At 40.2% G+C, this 19,406-nt stretch overlaps 1 protein-coding gene across 8 annotated transcripts in view; it reads right to left on the reverse strand.

Annotated features, from left to right (window-relative positions):
• Window positions 1-19,406, reverse strand: part of CEP128 (centrosomal protein 128) — a 456,691-nt gene that overhangs the window by 278,118 nt on the left and 159,167 nt on the right. For 7 of the 8 annotated variants that reach the window (XM_069595215.1, XM_069595214.1, XM_069595217.1 and 4 more), the window contains 3 exons: window positions 18,603-18,953; window positions 8,158-8,808; window positions 817-981 (listed from right to left, as the gene is read on the reverse strand). In XM_069595215.1, coding sequence (XP_069451316.1) covers window positions 817-981; window positions 8,158-8,808; window positions 18,603-18,953 — 1,167 coding nt within the window. The remainder of the gene's footprint in view (window positions 1-816; window positions 982-8,157; window positions 8,809-18,602; window positions 18,954-19,406) is intronic. The other variant, XM_069595218.1, reaches the window with a different exon arrangement.

A 19,406-nucleotide genomic window follows, 5' to 3' on the forward strand; every position in this document is an offset into this window, starting at 1 on the left:
TACCCCACCAGGCTCCTCCATCCATGGGATTCTCCAGGCAAGAACACTGGAGTGGGTTGCCATTTCCTTCTCCAATGCATGAAAGTGAAAAGGGAAAGTGAGTTGCTCAGTCGTGTCCGACTCTTAGTGACCCCATGGACTATACCCCACCAGGCTCCTCCATCCATGGGATTCTCCAGGCAAGAGTACTGGAGTAGGGTGCCATCGCCTTCTCTGACTAGTGCCACCTGAAATGCTCTGATGTACAGCAGATACACCCCAAATTCCTACTGACAGGAAAGCAGTGAGTCTGCTGGTAATGTTCCAAGGTTACCAATCTTCTTAAACTTCAGTCTCTGTAACTTCAAAAATGAGCTTAATAGTATCAATTTCATAAAATGACTATGAGCATGAAGAGTGCCTAGTGCACCACTTAACTATTACATATTTTATTTTGAACCATGGTTTCCTCATGGGTTAAAGGGATCAATAAAATCTAACTCAAAGAGTTGTGTGAATTAAATGAGCACACATAAATCAATCTGTTGGCATAAATGCTTGCCATCGAGTAGGTCTTTAATAAACCACAACTCCTTTCTTTGCTACCTTTCCTATAAATACCTACTTTAAGATCCATTAGAAATTTAAAATAAAAAGTATTAGAAAGTTACTAGTTGTTGAAAGAATAAAAATCACAGCATCCTAATAAACTTCTATGACTGTATCTAGCACTGATACAACTTTTCTATGAAAGCTGAAAATTAGCATTTATTAACTTCTATGTTCTAGAAGAAATGCAAATAAGCCTTTTCAATCAGAATCCATCCACATCTTTACCTTTTCTTCTAGTTCATCCTTCAAACACTGGTATTTTAGCTTCAATTTTTTGTTCTCATTTTCATTCTGGGTTAATTCCTCTGTCAGTCTGTCATACTGTGATTTCAGCTTCTCCAGCTGACAACGCTGGACCTTAGCCATATTCTTATCTTCTAAGCTTTCTGCCTGAGGGGAAAAAAAAGGAGAAAAGAGAAAGTCCACTGGCCACAGCCAAACTGTACACAAGAGAAATTCCACGTTATATCAGTGGGCAAATACTTGGAGATTTTGCCACTTCTAAGCATTCCCACATAGACAGACATGCAAAGGAAACATTCTTTCCGTACGTTCAAGCTCTGCTTAGCACTTCCAAGCTCTGCTTAGCACTAACTGGGCAACCAAGTAAGTGCAATGTACTGTACTAGGTGCTGAAGGTAACAGGCATGAACCATAAAAGACACCGATGCAACAATCAAGTCTGACAACGATGAGTAAGAAGCTCTTAATAAAGGTGTAAGCAGGGGTCTGTGTAACCCAAAGAAGGGACACTACCTGCCGAGAAATGCCCCCACAAAGACACACTGTGGGATATCGCTGCCTGATCAATTTCGTTTTCTATAAGAGGAGCGTCACAATATTACTTTTCAAGCTACCTCCTCATTTTCTGTGAAAGAATTGTGTGTTTTTGTGCAATGTAATTATAAATAGCACTCTTGTGGGGTTAAAAAGATTATGAATCGCAGCAGCGAAAAAACCATAAACAACTAAGTATGTAAGAAACGTTTACCAGGGATTATTTCAGTACCAATAATGCAATAGTGTACCTGGTTTTTGTTTATTATTTGAAATATAACCAGAATCAGCTTTAAAAAAAAATTAGTAATTTCCTAATATTATTAGGAATAATGTGTGGAGGGGATTCAACAAAGATTTGCCAGGTATGTGAACTTAAATACCTTTGAAAGGACAATAATGTGGATGCTGACTCTGTCAGCATGGCATTAAGACCTTTTTGTATAGCTTTTCCTCATTTCATCCTCACCACAACCTGACCAGGGAGATATTATTATTGTCTCCTTTTTTAAAACTCAAGCAGAAAAACACTAATAATTCTCCCAAGGGGCTGCAGCGACCATAACACAGCCAGGATTTGAACCCAGAGATTGTCTCTACTGCCCACGTTTTCAGCTGCTCTGCCTTACTACCTTGAAAAGTACGTATATCATAAGGTTTTAAACACCAGCTGGGTGCACTTGCAATGCGGTTAGTACTAGTTACACCCACCAGCTAGAGACAGCCTGTAAGCAACTACATAGAATCTGTTTAAAATACGTTTCAATGTGCAAAATATATTCACTTCTTTGCATACGTTCACTGTATGGATTTAATTAGATACACGGGAACATAATCATGGGAAGTAGTTTCCCGAAGGGAAGACGTTGTGTGAGTTTGAGACAAAATCTCCATCTTATTCACCCCACAAAATTCAGTGAAGACCTGACGCCACTTTGAGTTAACAAAAGAACTGATCTTTTTTTTAAATTAGGAATTCTGTATTCACTATCCAAAAATAAATTTTCAAAATAGAGTCTCCCATCAGGAAAACTGTTCCATTATGATTTTAAGCTTCAGCAGAATGCCTGGCTGTTCTTTGTGTCTTATAAAGAGCATGTGTATAGACAGTCTTGCCCTAAGGCCATTGGTGAGCTGGACCAGCTCACAGAGACTCTCAGGGAGCCGCTGTATTCAGCTCCCAACTGTGTGTCCAGTGATGCTGTTTGATGGCTTGAAACCAGTCAGAAGGGGGCTCTTAAATCACTGAACTTGGCAAATGCTACAGATCAGGGTTCCTTCCTTTGCCCCCAGAGAACTTGTTTTAGAACATTTATCAGAACACTAATGCCTAGGTTTGACGAAGAACTTACTTCTTTTGGTGGTCTCATTATTATGTTTACATTTCATTTTAGGGTTTACACAGTGATGTCACTCACAAAAACCCTGTGAGAGAGAAAGACGTGACTGCTCCCATTCTACTGATGAAGTACAAAGAGGTTAAGTAACCTGACAAAGATCATATGGCCAGCAAATGGCAAAAATACACAACTCTACTCTTGGCCTTCCGACCCCAGTAAGAGTCTACAAAATTACCTTTGTTGAAATCATCTTGAGGCAATAACAGCCTTCAAATAACCTTCAAAGAACCTTCAGATATTAATAGCAGCAAGAGTATTTCATTAAAATATTTTACATTTAAATTCAAAAAATAGGCATGAGAAGGGTAGGTCTTGATAGGGAAAAATATATAATTTGTGCAGAGAAAAAAAATGGGTAATGTATCAGCACTTACTAGACTCAGAAAAAGTGATAAATTAAGGTGAAGCCAAAAGAGAAACACAACATTTACAGAGCTATTTATCTATAGCCCTCTTGTACATAACTCGACATATTAAACCTTTGATGATGACCACTGCTATCAACTATTTTTAATATGCGAGACAGGAAAAGAGACACAGATGTATAAAACAGTCTTGTGGACTCTGTGGGAGAGGAAGAGGGTGGGATGATTTGGGAGAATGGCATTGAAACATGTATAATATCATATATGAAACGAGTCGCCAGTCCAGGTTCAATGCATGATACTGGATGCTTGGGGCTGGGGCACTGAGATGACCCAGAGGGATGGTACGGGGACGGAGGAGGGAGGGCGGTTCAGGATGGGGAACACGTGTATACCTGTGGCAGATACATGTTGATATATGTCAAAACCAATATAATATTGTACAGTAATTAACCTCCAATTAAAATAAATAAATTTATATTTAAAAACTAATATAAATGAGTCAAAAGTACCGGATTATATTAATAAAAGAGCATGAGGTGGGGTTGTCCCTCATGGGTGATTTCGGTTTAAGAGAACAGTACTGAGCTCTCACAATCCCTGGTCTCCTTTTAAGCACATATGCTGCTGCTTTTGTACCATATTAAAGAGTGACTACCAAATCCCTCATCTCAGTCTTCCAAATGAAAAACAAACAAACTGAAAAAAAAAATCTAAGCAACTAATACCTGCTGCCTGTCCTTCTGCAGAGGTATGAATATACCCCAAACACACCAAAATATTAGGCAGCCTAAATGTACTGTACTAGTGGTAGCCACAGACTGCTATGGAAACAGAGGAGCAAGAGATTTATCTCAACCTCAGTTGAGATATATCCATCTTCAGTGAATCCATAAGAGAGGTAAAAAATTAACTGGGCCTTAAAAGGTTAGGCAGCCCTTTTCCTCCTGCAGACTGGGGGGAAAGACAATCAGGACGAAGAGCAGGCAGTGAGAAGTCAGTGTAGGAAATGGTTTTCCGTTTGTAAGAGGCCAGTTGGGGAACAGAAAAAGGCTCCAACTGTGAACAGCTCAGGTGGGACCACATCAGGGAGGACTGGACTAGATCTGAGACTTTGTTTCTGAGATAAAAATGGGTTTTGAAGGTTTCTGAGCAGGAAGTGATACACTTGGATCATCATTCTGAAAGAGGCAACACAGGTGGTATCTGAAGGCTGAAAGGGAGGAGTTGGGGGTAGAAAGAGGGACTAAGGGGGAAGTAGGGAGGCTCCTCAGAGCTGTGTCTCACGTCTCCACAGTCCAAATCAGCAGGCTGAAGTCCACTTGCTACTATGATGCATGCTATCTTGTTCATATGCCAAGGCGTCCAGGGGCAAATGCAGTTTCTGTCAAGGAGGCTGTACCTCCTGACTTCACCTCCCTCTCAAGAAAGCATATTTTCAATACAATGTGAGAATGATGTTTTTACACAGATGATCTTAAATCTGCAAGGACTGATTAAATTATTACCAACTCCTGCTGGAATGCACGTTTATCACACATAGTGATGGTGAGAATATGAAATATGTCGGTAATACCAAGAAGAAAGAGAGGGTGCAGTTTCAACATTCCCAGGAAAACCAAAAGTTCCTTGAAAGAACCATTTCTCAACTCATGACCTAACAAATCATGACATACACATCCTCATGCAAAAACGCTGCCTTCCACTGAGATTCACACTATTTCGACTCTGCCTTCCTGGTTAGCAGTAGCCAACCGACCAGTCATCCTCTTCACTGACGTTTTTGGCGTGTGACCCATTAACACCTTTGCAACAGCATCATGAACACCCAAATATCTACCCAACAAACTAACATCAAAGTTATTTGACCCATTCCCTTCCAACCACCTTCACCCACATTCCACAATGGCAACTCACTGCATTACCACGCGTCTGGACCTCAACTCTGAAAATCTAAGCTCCAGTCGAGGAACTCCTACCAAACAAGCAGCCTGCGGTCACCGATTCCTTTCCCTCCACTCTCATCCCTTTCTCCGTGACGCTTCTTCAGTGGCAGCCCCGCGGGAGCACATCACCTGCTCCCAGACTGGCCTCGTGCGGTTGGTGTCAGCCTTCACCACCAAGAACAACTCACTGCACAGCCACTGCACTCAAGATCCGCATCCACAACCAGAGCCCATCCCTGCCGACCTTCCCCAGCTTCCTGAGACCTTTCAGAACCTTCAGGGGAAGACATGCCCGGTCTCCTGCTGAAATCTACCCCCTCTGTTATTGGTCCAGCCCCTCACATCTCCCCACAGACCTTCTCCCCACATTTGTGACAAATGGAACGAACGCATTATTCAGTTCATCTTTTAGCCTGTCTGCTGCACTGACACTCACGACTGTACTCTTCTAAAATGTCCTCCTTAGGTTGACAAGATACCATTCTCTCCTGGTTCTCCTCCTGCGTCAAGTGTGGTTCTTTGTTCTATATTTCCTAGGAACTCATTCTCAGTTTAGCCGATTCTTCCCTTAAACAGTGGTGTTCTAGAATTTCATCCTCTTCTTTCTCCTGCATAATGCCATCCAAACCCCGTGATTTCAACTACTAACAATGGGTTACTAGCTCCCAAATATCTAACTTGCTGCTGCTGCTAAGTTGCTTCAGTCACGTCCAACTCTGTGCGACCCCAGAGACGGCAGCCCACCAGGCTCCCTCGTCCCTGGGATTCTCCAGGCAAGAACACTGGAGGGGGCTGCCGTTTCCTTCTCCAATGCATGAAAGTGAAAAGTGAAAGTGAAGTCGCTCAGTCATGTCCAACTCTTAGCAACCCTGTGGACTGCAGCCTACCAGGCTCCTCCATCCATGGGATCTGCCAGGCAAGAGTACTGGAATGGGTTGCCATTGCCTTCTCTGAAATATCTAACTTGAATCTCCACTTAATCCTCAACTTCTAACCTATCACGTACTAAACTGTTCCACCTAGCCTCTTATGATTAGGTTTAAGGTCTCTTCCACCCAACTCAACAACATGTTAAGAAGCTGGATTTGACATTACTCTCTCCAAATATGTTGCTCTGTCTATATTATCCATCTGGACAAACAGCTTCATTATCCAACTAGTCACCCAAAACTAAACCTAGCCAGTCTAGAGTCTAAACCTTTTCCAGTACAGCAATGTAGTTAAGAACTCAAGTACCTGACTACCTTAGTTCAAGCCCTATCTCTATTACTCTCCAGTGTAAGACCCTGGAAAAGTTACTTCTCACGTCTGAATTTCTTCACTGGAGATAAATTAACATCACACAATATACAGAGATGATGTATTAAATGAGTAACACACATAAAGTTCTTACAGTAATAAAACCAGCACAACCTAAGTGCTGAAAAAAATGTCTGCTAGTATTATTATTGTCACAACCAACCAATCCATATATGATATGCATTTTATTTTCTATATATGTATTCATATATATATGTATGCTGCTGCTAAGTCACTTCAGTTGTGTCCAACTCTGTGCGACCCCACAGATGGCGGCTCACCAGGCTCCCCCGTCCCTGGGATTCTCCAGGCAAGAACACTGAAGTGGGTTGCCATTTCCTTCTCCAATGCGTGAAAGTGAAAAGTAAAAATGAAGTCGCTCAGTTGTGTCCAACTCCAGACCCCATAGACTGCAGCCCACCAGGCTCCTCTGTCCATGGGACTTTCCAGGCAAGAGTACTGGAGTGGGTTGCCACCGCCTTCTCCAATATATATATATGTATTCTCTTCTCCATATCTCTGATTCTGCTTTTGCTTATGGACTCACCAAAACTGAAAAGACTATTATGCCATACTTCACCAATATCAAAAGAAACAATTTTTTCACATTTTACCTTCTCTGCCTCGGGATGTTATCTTATAGTTGACAGCATGTCACGTTTTCATAGGCATAATTTTTTTTCCTAAGCACGCAGTAAAGATCCATCTTACAAATGACAGTGTCTTAGGCTACATGAAATAGAATGCAAACCTCTTACCTATTTCCTCCAGCTTCCATTCTGCTCTGCCCACCCCAACTTAAATAACTCCAAATTCACTACTGCCAGTAGACTAAATAGGACTAAAGAAAAATTAATAAATTAGCTGAAAAGATTCTACAAGTGCATCTTAATTATAGTTAATAATTTCATCTTTATCACAAGCATTTTTATGATAGTTGCATTTCAAGGAATTTTGAGAAAAAATACAATCAATCTTTATAGATTTATGCATGTATTCACCTATCAACAAGATATTTTTAATGTTCCAGGAACTGGGCACTAGGGATATAGTTGTAAACAAGAGTCAAATCCCAATCCTCATGGAGTTTTTATGCTAATAAAAGGAGACTAAAAAATAAATAGTATGAAATCTATATCATATGATGATGCGTGCTCTAGAGAAAACTAAAGCAGGAAGGGGGGATAGATTTATCACACTCCTGACAATCATGTTATGAGATGACTCCCCTGCATGTGATAACCGCTAATATACTGATATATACATCTTAGAAATACTTCCTCAAATCCAAGATCTCACTTATGCATTTACCCAGGCAATTCTGATTTGGAAAAGAAGGGGTAAATCTCAAAAAGCCTTGGGTTTACAAAACCCACAGACTGATCCTCTTTAGTTACCATGCTAATAGGGGCCATGGTTACAGCTTCTATGGCCTTGACAAGTCTTTGCCTTTTATATTTTAGAAGATCATAAATGTTGAATGCGGGCACGTTTCAGGCCCATGACTCACTGCCACCTCTGTCTGCCTTTCCTGAACTCCCCGAACAGCTAACCGTTCTTTTTAAAGGGTTTCAGTCCTCTGCAATAGGTGCTCCCAGGTGGCCGCTATAACTCATTTCAACCTGGCTGAACAGGCACGAATACGCCTCTTTATTGTTAGTTTTATCTCCCCTTCAGTGCTTGGGAATACAGAACGTCTCTAAAAGTTTACGCTTTATTAACTTCATGAGCCACCAGAAAATTTCCTCCAGTATCATCAGGATAACTCAGCGCAGGTACCTTCAGGGTCCTAATATGATTCTCAGCCTCACTCTTTTCCTTCTTGAAGTGCTTCATCAGCTCCTGGATATTGTGTTCGTGTTTCGTTTTCACACTCTGCAATGATGATGTGAGATCTTCCAGCTCCCTCTGGTGAATGTCTCTTTCGAGCTTTAACTGAGTAATGACTGTAGCTGTTTCCTCATCTTTAGATTTCGTTTGTGTCCTGAGGTCAGAAAGGTTCTTGAGGACCTCCTTCCTGGCTCTCTGTTCCTCTGCCAATTTATTCGCGAGGTCTGCCCGGATGGCACTCAAGTCCTTGATGGCCTCTTGCATCTCAAGAAGTTGAGCTTTGTCCTTGGTCTGGCTCTCCTTCAGCTCGGCAATCTGTTCCTCCAGGTGAGCTTTCTCAGCTTTCAACTGGCTTTGAATCTTATTCTGTTTTTTCAATTCACTTTCTAGCCTATGGATGGTGTCCAGGGAATCCTTGACTTCCAGTTCAAGATCAGCGTGATGAGACTCAACATCACTTAGCTTCTGCTCCTTACGATGAAGCGCCTCCTCTTGAAGGGCACGCTTGGTCAGCACGTCATTCAGTTCCTTTCGGAGACTCTCTATTTGTTGCAGCGCTGCATAAAGCTGGCTTTTCAGTTCATCCTTTTCTTTTAGAATCTATCAGATTAGGAACAGAAAGCAAAAATTACTGTAAAATTCACCACATACACTGCCAGAAAACAAAATAAAGTTTAAGCCAAAAGGAGAAGAAAATTTCATAAAATAATACTTTGTATTTTTTCTGGTTTTAAATAAAAAATAGTTGTTAGGCTAGAAAAAGGCAGAAAAATACAACTGCTCTGTAGTATCACACTGAGATACATGTTTCAGATTTTCATCAACAAAATGGATCAATCCATGATCATAAATAATTACTTAAAGGTAAGATAAAATTGAGCAGAAGAACGAGGGAAAAAAGACTCCAGTTATTATTTACCAGAGGTTAAAATAATACAATGTTACTTAAAATAACAATGATTTGCATTTCAATGGCACACTTTTTAAATGGAGAAACCGCAAAACAGATAGGGAAGATAATGTGAAGAAGAATGTAGATACAGAAAGGTTTTGGTACAATCAGTCATTGTTAATCAAATAATGTGATTTGATTAGTGACAAGAAACACACCAGTATGTAATGCAGAGGTCTTTAAGTTCAATAAAGGTAGAAATAAGGTTAATTTAAGAGTTGGAAAGGTTAGGAAGGGACTCATGAGAAAAGTCAAAGGACCGAAAGGCCATCACCCTCTGCCAGCCTCTTTGGGAGTTAGGGCTACTGCTCAGGAACAAAGGCCAAGAACTAACCCTTTAATCCTCACTGTCCATCGATGCAAATGAAAAAGCCAACAGCTAAGGAAGCTGAAACTGTCCCCTCTCCCCCAACACTGATACCAATAGCATCTCCGTACTTGTTTACTGATGCCTACCACAGCTTGAACCCAGAAAAAAAAAAAAAAAAGATTCTCATTTTAGAATTAGCAATGAGTTAAAATGCAAATACTTTAAGACATTTTTATACTTCATATTTTGCACCTCAGTGTGAAACAATTCATGATAAAATAAGTCCATCACTTCAAAAAAATGGTCTCCTCAAATTTCTAACAGGGAGAAAGAGCATGAAGCTAACATGAGAAATAATAAAAGGAAGTGATTAAGCAGCTGAGCTCTGACCAGGAGAACTGGATTCTCAGCCCAGGCATAAGCAGTTGTATGGCCTTAAAGAAATTGTTTATCTTTAAAAAGATAATAAAAGCTACATCATAGGGCTGTGATGAAGATAACTGGGAAAGGGGAAGTAAAGAGAAGGGGTGGGATTTAAGTTTAAGGAGAAACCTGGAGCCTCCAGGAGGTACTTATGCAAGACAGTGATCAAAACTGTGAAGAGAGGGGTTCACTGATAAACTACTGTTCCAGATTGAAAAGTCTCTAGAACACAGAAGAAAGAGTTCACTTCAAAGAGAATTTAAGGCAGGAAAAATGGCTAGAAATAATCATAAGCCTAAGGTGGATGTTTGAGAAGAAAATGGCAACCAAATCCAGTATTCTTGCTTGAGAAATCCCATGGACAGAGGAGCCTGGTGGGCTATAGTCTAGGGGGTCGAAAAAGAGCTGGACCAGACTGAGTGGCTAAACAAGGGCAGATGTATTTTTTTTCTATTGCAGTGTAACAAATTCCAACAAATTTCATGGCTTAAAACACCACCACCCATACATTATCTCACTGTTTCCATAGGTTATCAGCCCTGGCAAGCAATTCTGCCTTTCATCTCCTGATGCTAAAACAAGGTGTCAGCTAACCTGGGCTCTTATCTGGAGGCTTTGATGGAGAATCCAGTTCCACGTTCATTCATGGTGTTGGCAAAATTTAGTTCTGTGCACCTAGGACATGGGGCCCTGTTACCTTTGCTGGCTTTGGGCCAGCTGTTTTTTCTGAGCTTCTAAAAGCCATTCGCACTCATGGCTTATGGACTCCTCTATCTCTGCAGCCAGTAACATTCCACACTGAATCCTTCTCAAGTTTTGAATCCCTCTGACTTCTCCTTCTCCCAACAATCAGAAAGATTTATCTGCTTTTAAGGGCCCCTGTGATTAGACTAGGCCCATTCAGACAATCTCCTCATCTTAAAATCAACCTTGCCATATAATGTCATCATGGCACTGATATTTCATCCATATTCTCAGCTTCCGGAAACTAGGCTGAGGTATCTTTGGGAGGTCACCCTATGTACCACACTAAAGAAGACAAAACTGACAGAATCCAGCCTTGGCTGTAAGGCTAACATAAGGAGGGACCTGAGAATAGGGGAGGTGGCTCAAACACAGTGATTGACCTTTGGAACAGAAAACACAGGCCCCTGAGTTAAGAGACTTCCATGCAGCCCTGCCCTGAAGATATCAGTAAAAATCGTGTACTCAAGATGAAGTTGTAGCAGATAAAATGTTTTTGATTGCAAAATACTATCTTTATTTTTGTCACATGGTAAGAGCAGAGACGGGGTGTTTCAAGATGAGTCCTTCAAAGCTCAGACTCTACCACCCTCCACAACTCTCCAGGTTTCATCCTCCCCTTCAGTGCTCCAAGCGTTACATCAATTCAGGACAGCAGTGACAGCCTTAGAGCAGTCACAGACTATGCTGGTCAAGTTTGGAATTTCTTTGGCAATATATGTACTACAAGCTAACTAACTTCTATTTTCTTTTGGTTAATGCTTGGCTACTAGCCATAGCCCAAGATTTGTCTAGACATTGACTCTGTGTCTGAAAATGTCAGTGTCCTAACCACCACCTCAGCATCCTGGAGATTCCTGGGGGCCCTCAGTTGAATAACCTTTATCTTGAGGGAATCCAAAACAATGGACTTGGGTCTCCTTTGGTGAGAAATGCTTGAGTAGAAGTGCCTGGGCCTGATAAATCAGGCTTGTTTTTTTTTTACCTCATTTAAACTTTTGCTAAATGTCCTACCTCCCTCTCTTACTTGGACTAACTTTAGCATAGATAGACGATTTGGCTTTTCCAACTCTGAAAGACTCCAAATGATCAGACTCGGTAAATGTGGACTAAAGGTGGCAGATTTTCAGTCTCCCAATGCCCCTAGATCTTTCTCTCTGTTTTTAGACAGCCCAGTTTCAACCTGTGCTTGTCGTTCTCTGCTGGGAGTTTTCTAATGGCTGCAATAAGTACACAACAGACTCCAACATCCTAAAGTTTTCCTGAAGTGAAGTGAAAGTCGCTCAGTCGTGTCTGACTCTTTGCAACCCCATGGACTATACAGGCCAGAATACTCGAGTGGGTAGCCTTTCCTGTCTCCAGGACATCTTCCCAACCCAGGGATCGAACCCAGGTCTCCAGCATTGCGGGCGGATTCTTTACCAGCTGAGCCACCAGGGAAGCCCTAAGTCATTTACCTACTCGTCACTTAATACCATCCCCTGAAGCACATCATCAAGACCCACAGGTATGACTTCCAATGGCTCAATTAATTATTTCCAATAGCATGGTAAGGTTTTCCAGCTTTCCCTTGAGAAAAGTCTGATCATCCCTGTCCTCACCCTACTTCTCCACATAGGCAATCATTTTAGGTTTGTTCACTTACAGCTCCTTATTCCGAGAATTGATGTTTCATATCAGCTTGGGTTTTTTTCTACTGCAAGTAACAGAAAACTCCAATTCAAGCTAGCTTAAACTACAAGGTGATTTACCATCATTCCAAGCAGAACTGCTCCAGACACGGTATGTCAGAGCTCTAGGTCCACTGCTCTGCGTCGCTCTCAGCAACACCTTCCCTCCTAATGAGGCTGCAGGCTCAGGATCATTGCAGGACAGCCTCAGCCATTTCTGGCATCACAGTCAAACACAATAATGTTCGGAGAAGGAGGACATCTCCCTCCTAGTGTTTTTTTTTTAGGAATGAGTACAATTTTTCAGAAGGTCCCCAACAGTCTTCATAGTTTACCCTTCAGATAAAGAATAGTTCTTGATCAGAAGAGGGCTAGGCTAGATGCTTAGCAATTGGCCTACATTAATTTTTTTCTTTTTAATGCGATGGAATGAATTGAGCTGGGGTCGGGGAAGAAACCAAGATCACTAGAGGAGCCAATATACATGATATTCTATGCAAGTTTTGCTGGTACCACTCCAGAGCAGCAACAGAATAAGTAGAGAGTTAGGTAGATCCCAGACTGAAGATCAGCAAAATGTGTGGGGTGGAAGTTAGGAAACTGAAGATGCCAGTGAACATGTCACCAGATTAACTTTTCATGAAGTCCAGTCTGAGAGGGAAAAAGAACTGATTGCAAGAAACAGTTGGTCAGCCAATGGAATGTAGGAAGATGAAAATCCGATGGTAACAGTTAAAAGAGGATAAAGGAATAAAACTAATATGGACAATAAGAGACTGAAATTTCAGAACTAAAGATCTGCACACAAATTACAGATGATGACAAATTTTAGCCGCAGAAATTAGCTGCAGAGTGATTTGAAGGTCACTATACAATAGGAAGTTAGTGAAATATAAAAACACAGAGACCAGTGGGCTGCTGACTTAAACTTGGAGATCACCAAAGATAATAGCAAAATTATATGTAATGAAACAGGCTGAAGGGAAGCCAGGCTTGAAAATTCTTGAGAAAAGTGGAGGCTTAATGGAGACATAAGTAGCAGTCAGGAAAAATGGGAAGGGAATGTTCTAACCGAACACTGTTTCCATTGAAGAAGAGCTATAGGGGAAGATTATGAAAGGATTGAAAATGGCTGGTGTGATGCCAAAGGAATGATACTGCTTAAAACCATGGTGATTTATAGGAATAGGAATCAACTCCTCAAAGGCCTGACTATCAAGTATGTACAGTTTTTTTCCTTTTTTTTAAGGAACCAAAAGGTAGATAAGAAAAAATTTTCAAGAAAACATAAGTTATTTTTCTGCACAGAAGGAAACATGCAGAGAGATTGCTGGGTTATACTAACATATCAGTACTCTAGCCTTTCTTAAATTGCTTATGACCAGACTGCATACACATTTAGGAAGCGTGCACTTTAGCACTGATCCTCCTTACTTTTCAACCATTAAAAAATTCACATTTGAAAAGTTAGTATATATTACATACAGCTCTTTTATTTCCCTCAGCATGAAAGCAATACACAGAAGGAAAAGATGGCAATTTAAGATTCTCCAAGTCAAATATTATCAAGGAAAAAGCTCAATACATGGGCAAGTCAATTATCCTGCCAATTCAATAAGAAAAAAACAAAACCGAAGAATCATTCTCATTATCCATGTTAAAAAAAAATGAATTGGAAACATTCAGAAAAGCATATATTATGATCAAAACACAAATTGAAATTATTTTTCCTTATTATTGTTGAAGCACATATAAAAAACAATGATTTCAAAAGCACTTTAAAAGAAAAAAAGGCAAAAAATCACAATTCTTGACTAGATTATCTATATCAATAGAATGGTAGGCCTTCTAGCGAATATTATATCTATCGATAGAATGTTAGGTCATCTATGTATCTTCGAAGAATATCATGATTCCCTGATGTAACCATTTATGTCAGTGTCTTTTAAGAAAAGTATACATACTGACCTGTCTGGATTCTTTCTGCAACGATATGCTATTTACTTGATGTGCCATATTCCTCAATAATGAAACAGTTTTGTAATATAATATATATCTGACATCTTACCAAGATTTCATAATGTAATGTAAAAAGCAGGAAAAAAAAATAAAAGCAATAGTTAAGAGAAGAAAAGCTTTTGGCTTTCTAATGAATTTTTAAGCAGCACATCTTAAAACAGAAAATAAGTGAACCTGGAAAAAGAGATGGAAGTAGGCAAGGAACTATTTTGAAAATGCAAAGACTGCATCTGTTGAGCACATGAAAGGGCTCAATAAAGTTACTTAAAAACAATTAATTCATTCTCTAAACTATAACGTGCTTTGCTTGTAAACCAGTATCACTTTTACTTTAACATACTCTTCCAAATATACCCTGGAGTCACTTTTGGAAAGTTCAGTTCAGTTCAGTCGCTCAGTCATGTCTGACCCCATGAATCGCAGCACAGCAGGCCTCCCTGTCCATCACCAACTCCTGGAGTTCACTCAGACTCACGTCCATTGAGTCAGTGATGCCATCCAGCCATCTCATCCTTGGTCGTCCCCTTCTCCTCCTGCCCCCAATCCCTCCCAGCATCAGAGTCTTTTCCAATGAGTCAACTCTTCGCATGAGATGGCCAAAGTACTGGAGTTTCAGCTTTAGCATCATTCCTTCCAAAGAAATCCCAGGGTGATCTCCTTCAGAATGGACTGGTTGGATCTCCTTACAGTCCAAGGGACTCTCAAGAGTCTTCTCCAACACCACAGTTCAAACGCATCAATTCTTTGGCACTCAGCCTTCTTCACAGTCCAACTCTCACATCCATACATGACCAATGGAAAAACCATAGCCTTGACTAGACGGACCTTAGTCGGCAAAGTAATGTCTCTGCTTTTGAATATGCTATCTAGGTTGGTCATAACTTTCTTTCCAAGGAGTAAGCGTCTTTTAATTTGATGGCTGCAGTCACCATCTGCAGTGATTTTGGAGCCCCAAAAAATAAAGTCTGACACTGTTTCCACTGTTTCTCCATCTATTTCCCATGAAGTAATGGGACCGGATGCCATGATGTTCATTTTCTGAATGTTGAGCTTTAAGCCAGCTTTTTTCTCTCTCCTCTTTCACTTTCATCAAGAGGCTTTTCAGTTCCTCTTCACTTTCTGCCATAAGGGTGCTGTCATCTGCATATCTGAGGTGATTGATATTTCTCCCGGCAATCTTGATTCCAGCTTGTGTTTCTTCCAGTCCAGCGTTTCTCATGATGTACTCTGCATAGAAGTTAAATAAGCAAGGTGACAATATACAGCCTTGATGTACTCCTGTTCCTATTTGGAACCAGTCTTTTGTTCCACATCCAGTTCGAACTGTTGCTTCCTGACCTGCATACAGATTTCTCAAGAGGCAGGTCAGGTGGTCTGGTATTCCCATCTCTTTCAGAATTTTCCACAGATTATTATGATCCATACAGTCAAAGGCTTTGGCATAGTCAATAAAGCAGAAATAGATGTTTTTCTGGAACTCTCTTGCTTTTTCCATGATCCCGTGGATATTGGCAATTTGATCTCTGCTTCCTCTGCCTTTTCTAAAACGAGCTTGAACATCAGGAAGTGCACGGTTCACGTACTGCTGAAGCCTGGCTTGCAGAATTTTGAGCATTACTTTACTAGCATGTGAGATGAGTGCAATTGTGTGGTAGTTTGAGCATTCTTTGGCATTGCCTTTCTTTGGGATTGGAATGAAAACTGACCTTTTCCAGTCCTCTGGCCACTGCTGAGTTTCCAAATTTGCTGGCATATTGAGTGTAGCACTTTTACAGCATCATCTTTCATGATTTGAAATAGCTCAACTGGAATTCCATCACCTCCACTAGCTTTGTTCGTAGTGATGCTTTCTAAGGCCCACTTGACTTCACATTCCAGGATGTCTGGCTCTAGATGAGTGATCACACCATCGTGATTCTCTGGGTCATGAAGATCTTTTTTGTATAGTTCTTCTGTGTATTCTTGCCACCTCTTCTTAATATCTTCTGCTCCTGTTAGGTCCATACCATTTCTGTCCTTTATCAAGCCCATCTTTGCATGAAATGTTCTCTTGGTATCTCTACTTTTCTTAAAGAGATCTCTAGTCTTTCCCATTCTGTTGTTTTCCTCTATTTCTTTGTATTGATCGCTGAAGAAGGCTTTCTTATCTCTTCTTGCTATTCTTTGGAACTCTGCATTCACATGCTTATATCTTTCCTTTTCCCTTTTGTTTTTCGCCTCTCTTCACAGCTATTTGCAAGGCCTACCGAGACAGCCATTTTGCTTTTTTGCATTTCTTTCCATGAGGATGGTCTTGATCCTTGTCTCCTGTACAATGTCATGAACATCATTCCATAGTTCATCAGGCACTCTATCAATCAGATCTAGGCCCTTAAATCTACTTCCCACTTCCACTGTATAATCATAAGGGATTTGATTTAGGTCATATTTGTCCCCAAAACACAAAATGCGAGTAGACTGTCTTACCGCTGCCCTAAGGAGGTTTCCTGTTTCATTCAAAATTAAATATTCTTCTGAGGCAGTATTCAGTAAGGTATTAAAGATATACTTTTTCCAAAGTTATTTACAATGTATTTCCATATCACAGACTTACTGGACACTTGAATTTGCAGTAAAATATCTGTCACCCTTTCTTCTTTGATTAACCATTGCTCTAACTGTGACATGCCGCATTAATTTTTAAGGCTTTTAAAGTGGAAATTACAATGCCTGCTGTGATAATTGTAATACTACCCTAACTGTGGCAATCACTTTAAAACTACTTCTTTGCTTACCATTAGCAATTCTAAGTGATAAAAATAATTTTAGCAGGAGTATTCTGGGAAGTGATTGTTTAACAATTTTTAATATTTAAAAAGCTCAATCGAGAAAACTCTCCTGGATTAGGATACTGTCTGATGACATGGACCCTTCTAAATTTCCTCTCATTAAGTAAAATCCCCAGATGGCTCTCAATCAGTCAATTTCCCCAACCACTCTTCTCTCTCCCTACCTCTGTTATAGGCAGACTCATTGAACCAATTGCCAAACCAGGCTGACAACAGAATAATCAAGCTAGACCAATTTCCTGGGATCAAATCAATTCAGATTCAAGTCTGAAAGCTTCAGAAGGACTTTACCTTGGGGCAATGAGTCACCTATTAAGTGTCAGGTGGGTTAAAGTGAAAAGCATTCCACAGTCAGTGCAAAGTGATCACTTTCTCCATCTTTTATATGTCGAAGAAATTCGCATGTAAAAATGCAAGCATCATGTCCATGACAGCTCATCTGTCATGAAATAAGCATCCGTCATTCTTAAGTGCTGACAATTGATTTTATAGGTATAACTAACTGCCCCACATTTTGCTTTCTTTTGAAAGACAGTCACCTTACCCAAATGATTATTCTTCTGAAACAGAGTTCTTGACAAGTGACAAATGACAACGCAGAAGTGATAAACCAAGACTAAACATGGATAAAAATCAATCATTACTTTCCTGCTTATTATCTTATAAACATCTGAGTTTAATTCAATGCAAAGATAGAGTTGAGAATCAACACAGGAGCATAAAATCCATTTAAAATAACTGATTACACAAGAGAAAAGATGATGTTAAATGTATACACAGATCAATGAAATGCTTTTTCTTGCTATCAAAGGAGCACAAAAGTCTTCAAGAGGCTTGAGATTTGACAATACTGCTCAGTGAGATTATCAACGTTACTCACTTAACTAAAATTACAGTTGCTGCCAGAAAATGGTCCAGCAGTAATGACTGCATCTTAAATGCTTCTTTTCAACCAATACTGAAGTTGAGATATACAAAAAAAATGAGACTTTAAAAATACATTCACTGAAGGCAAAGACGTGATATTAATGAAGATTTTGTGATTTTCTTCCATTTGGATATTAAAAAATAATTTCAAATTAGGGCAGGGCAACCCACTCCCATGGACAGAGGAGCCTGGCTGGCTACAGTCCATAGGTTTGCAAAGAATCAGACACGACTGATCAACTTAGCATGGGGAGCACTGGGGAACTAAACGCTAAAACAGATGAGGAGAGTGGATCTGTTTTAAGGGTTAACTCTGCAAAGCCACAGAATGTTAAACTACTACAAAAGCTGTACAAAGATTTTATCTTTGTACCTTGAGATAGTCAAGACAGAGACTCTTCTATCAAGAACCTCTTGATAGGTTACACACACAGCACAGCACTCAAGAGTTTGTTCAAAGGACAAATGAGTGAATGGTTGGTCACAGCAGAAATCATTCCTCAGGAACGTGGCTTTTGTACCTGATTATTCTTGTCTGACAGCTGATCGAGACTTTCAGATTGTTTCTCCAGCGCACGTTCTAACTTCTTATGCTTAAGCTTCCATTGCCTAATGGACTCCTGAGCTTTCAGCTTCAGCTCCTCTCTCCTCTTCTCTGCCTCCTGTCTCAGGCCCTCGGACTGCTGGAACTCCAGAAGGTACTGCTCAGCCTGCTTGGTGGCCTCCTCGGCGTGCTGAGTCAGCTTCGTGATCTGCAGGTCAGCGCGCTTGTGTTTGGCGTCACACGTCTCAAAGTGCTTCTGGATCTCCTTCAGTTCATCCAACATCTCTAGCTGCTGTTTTTCCCTGTCCTCCAATTCACGGGTTAAATTCTAGGAATAAAGCATGTGAAGGATCAGGAACATGTTCTGTTAACATTGGATGTGTAATATATCATCAAACAGGAGTCACTAATGTCATCAGATTAGCAATCCATCTAGAAAATATGATCCTTTCCCATGTATTTCATGATCATATTAATTGAGAGTAATTTGTTATAAAAATATTTTCATTTTTAGACTACTTCATTATTCAAGAAGGGAAAATATGTTTTTTTTTCCCCAATTGACTGTCACTAAAACAGAAAGCCTCGTTGATGAGAAAAACAATATGTATTACTTTAGCAAGAATCTAGTGTCTTGTACAATGAAAGAAATGTCAATGTTCTAGAATCTGTCAGATTGTCAGAGCAATTATATGCCATTATACATAATGCTTCACTTTCTGACAGCAAATAAAATTTTGTGATAATAAAATAAAAATCTGTAACAAAATGAAATAACATT

This window comes from Ovis canadensis, chromosome 7 (genome assembly GCF_042477335.2).
Source record: "Ovis canadensis isolate MfBH-ARS-UI-01 breed Bighorn chromosome 7, ARS-UI_OviCan_v2, whole genome shotgun sequence".
Taxonomy (NCBI): Eukaryota; Metazoa; Chordata; class Mammalia; order Artiodactyla; family Bovidae; genus Ovis; species Ovis canadensis.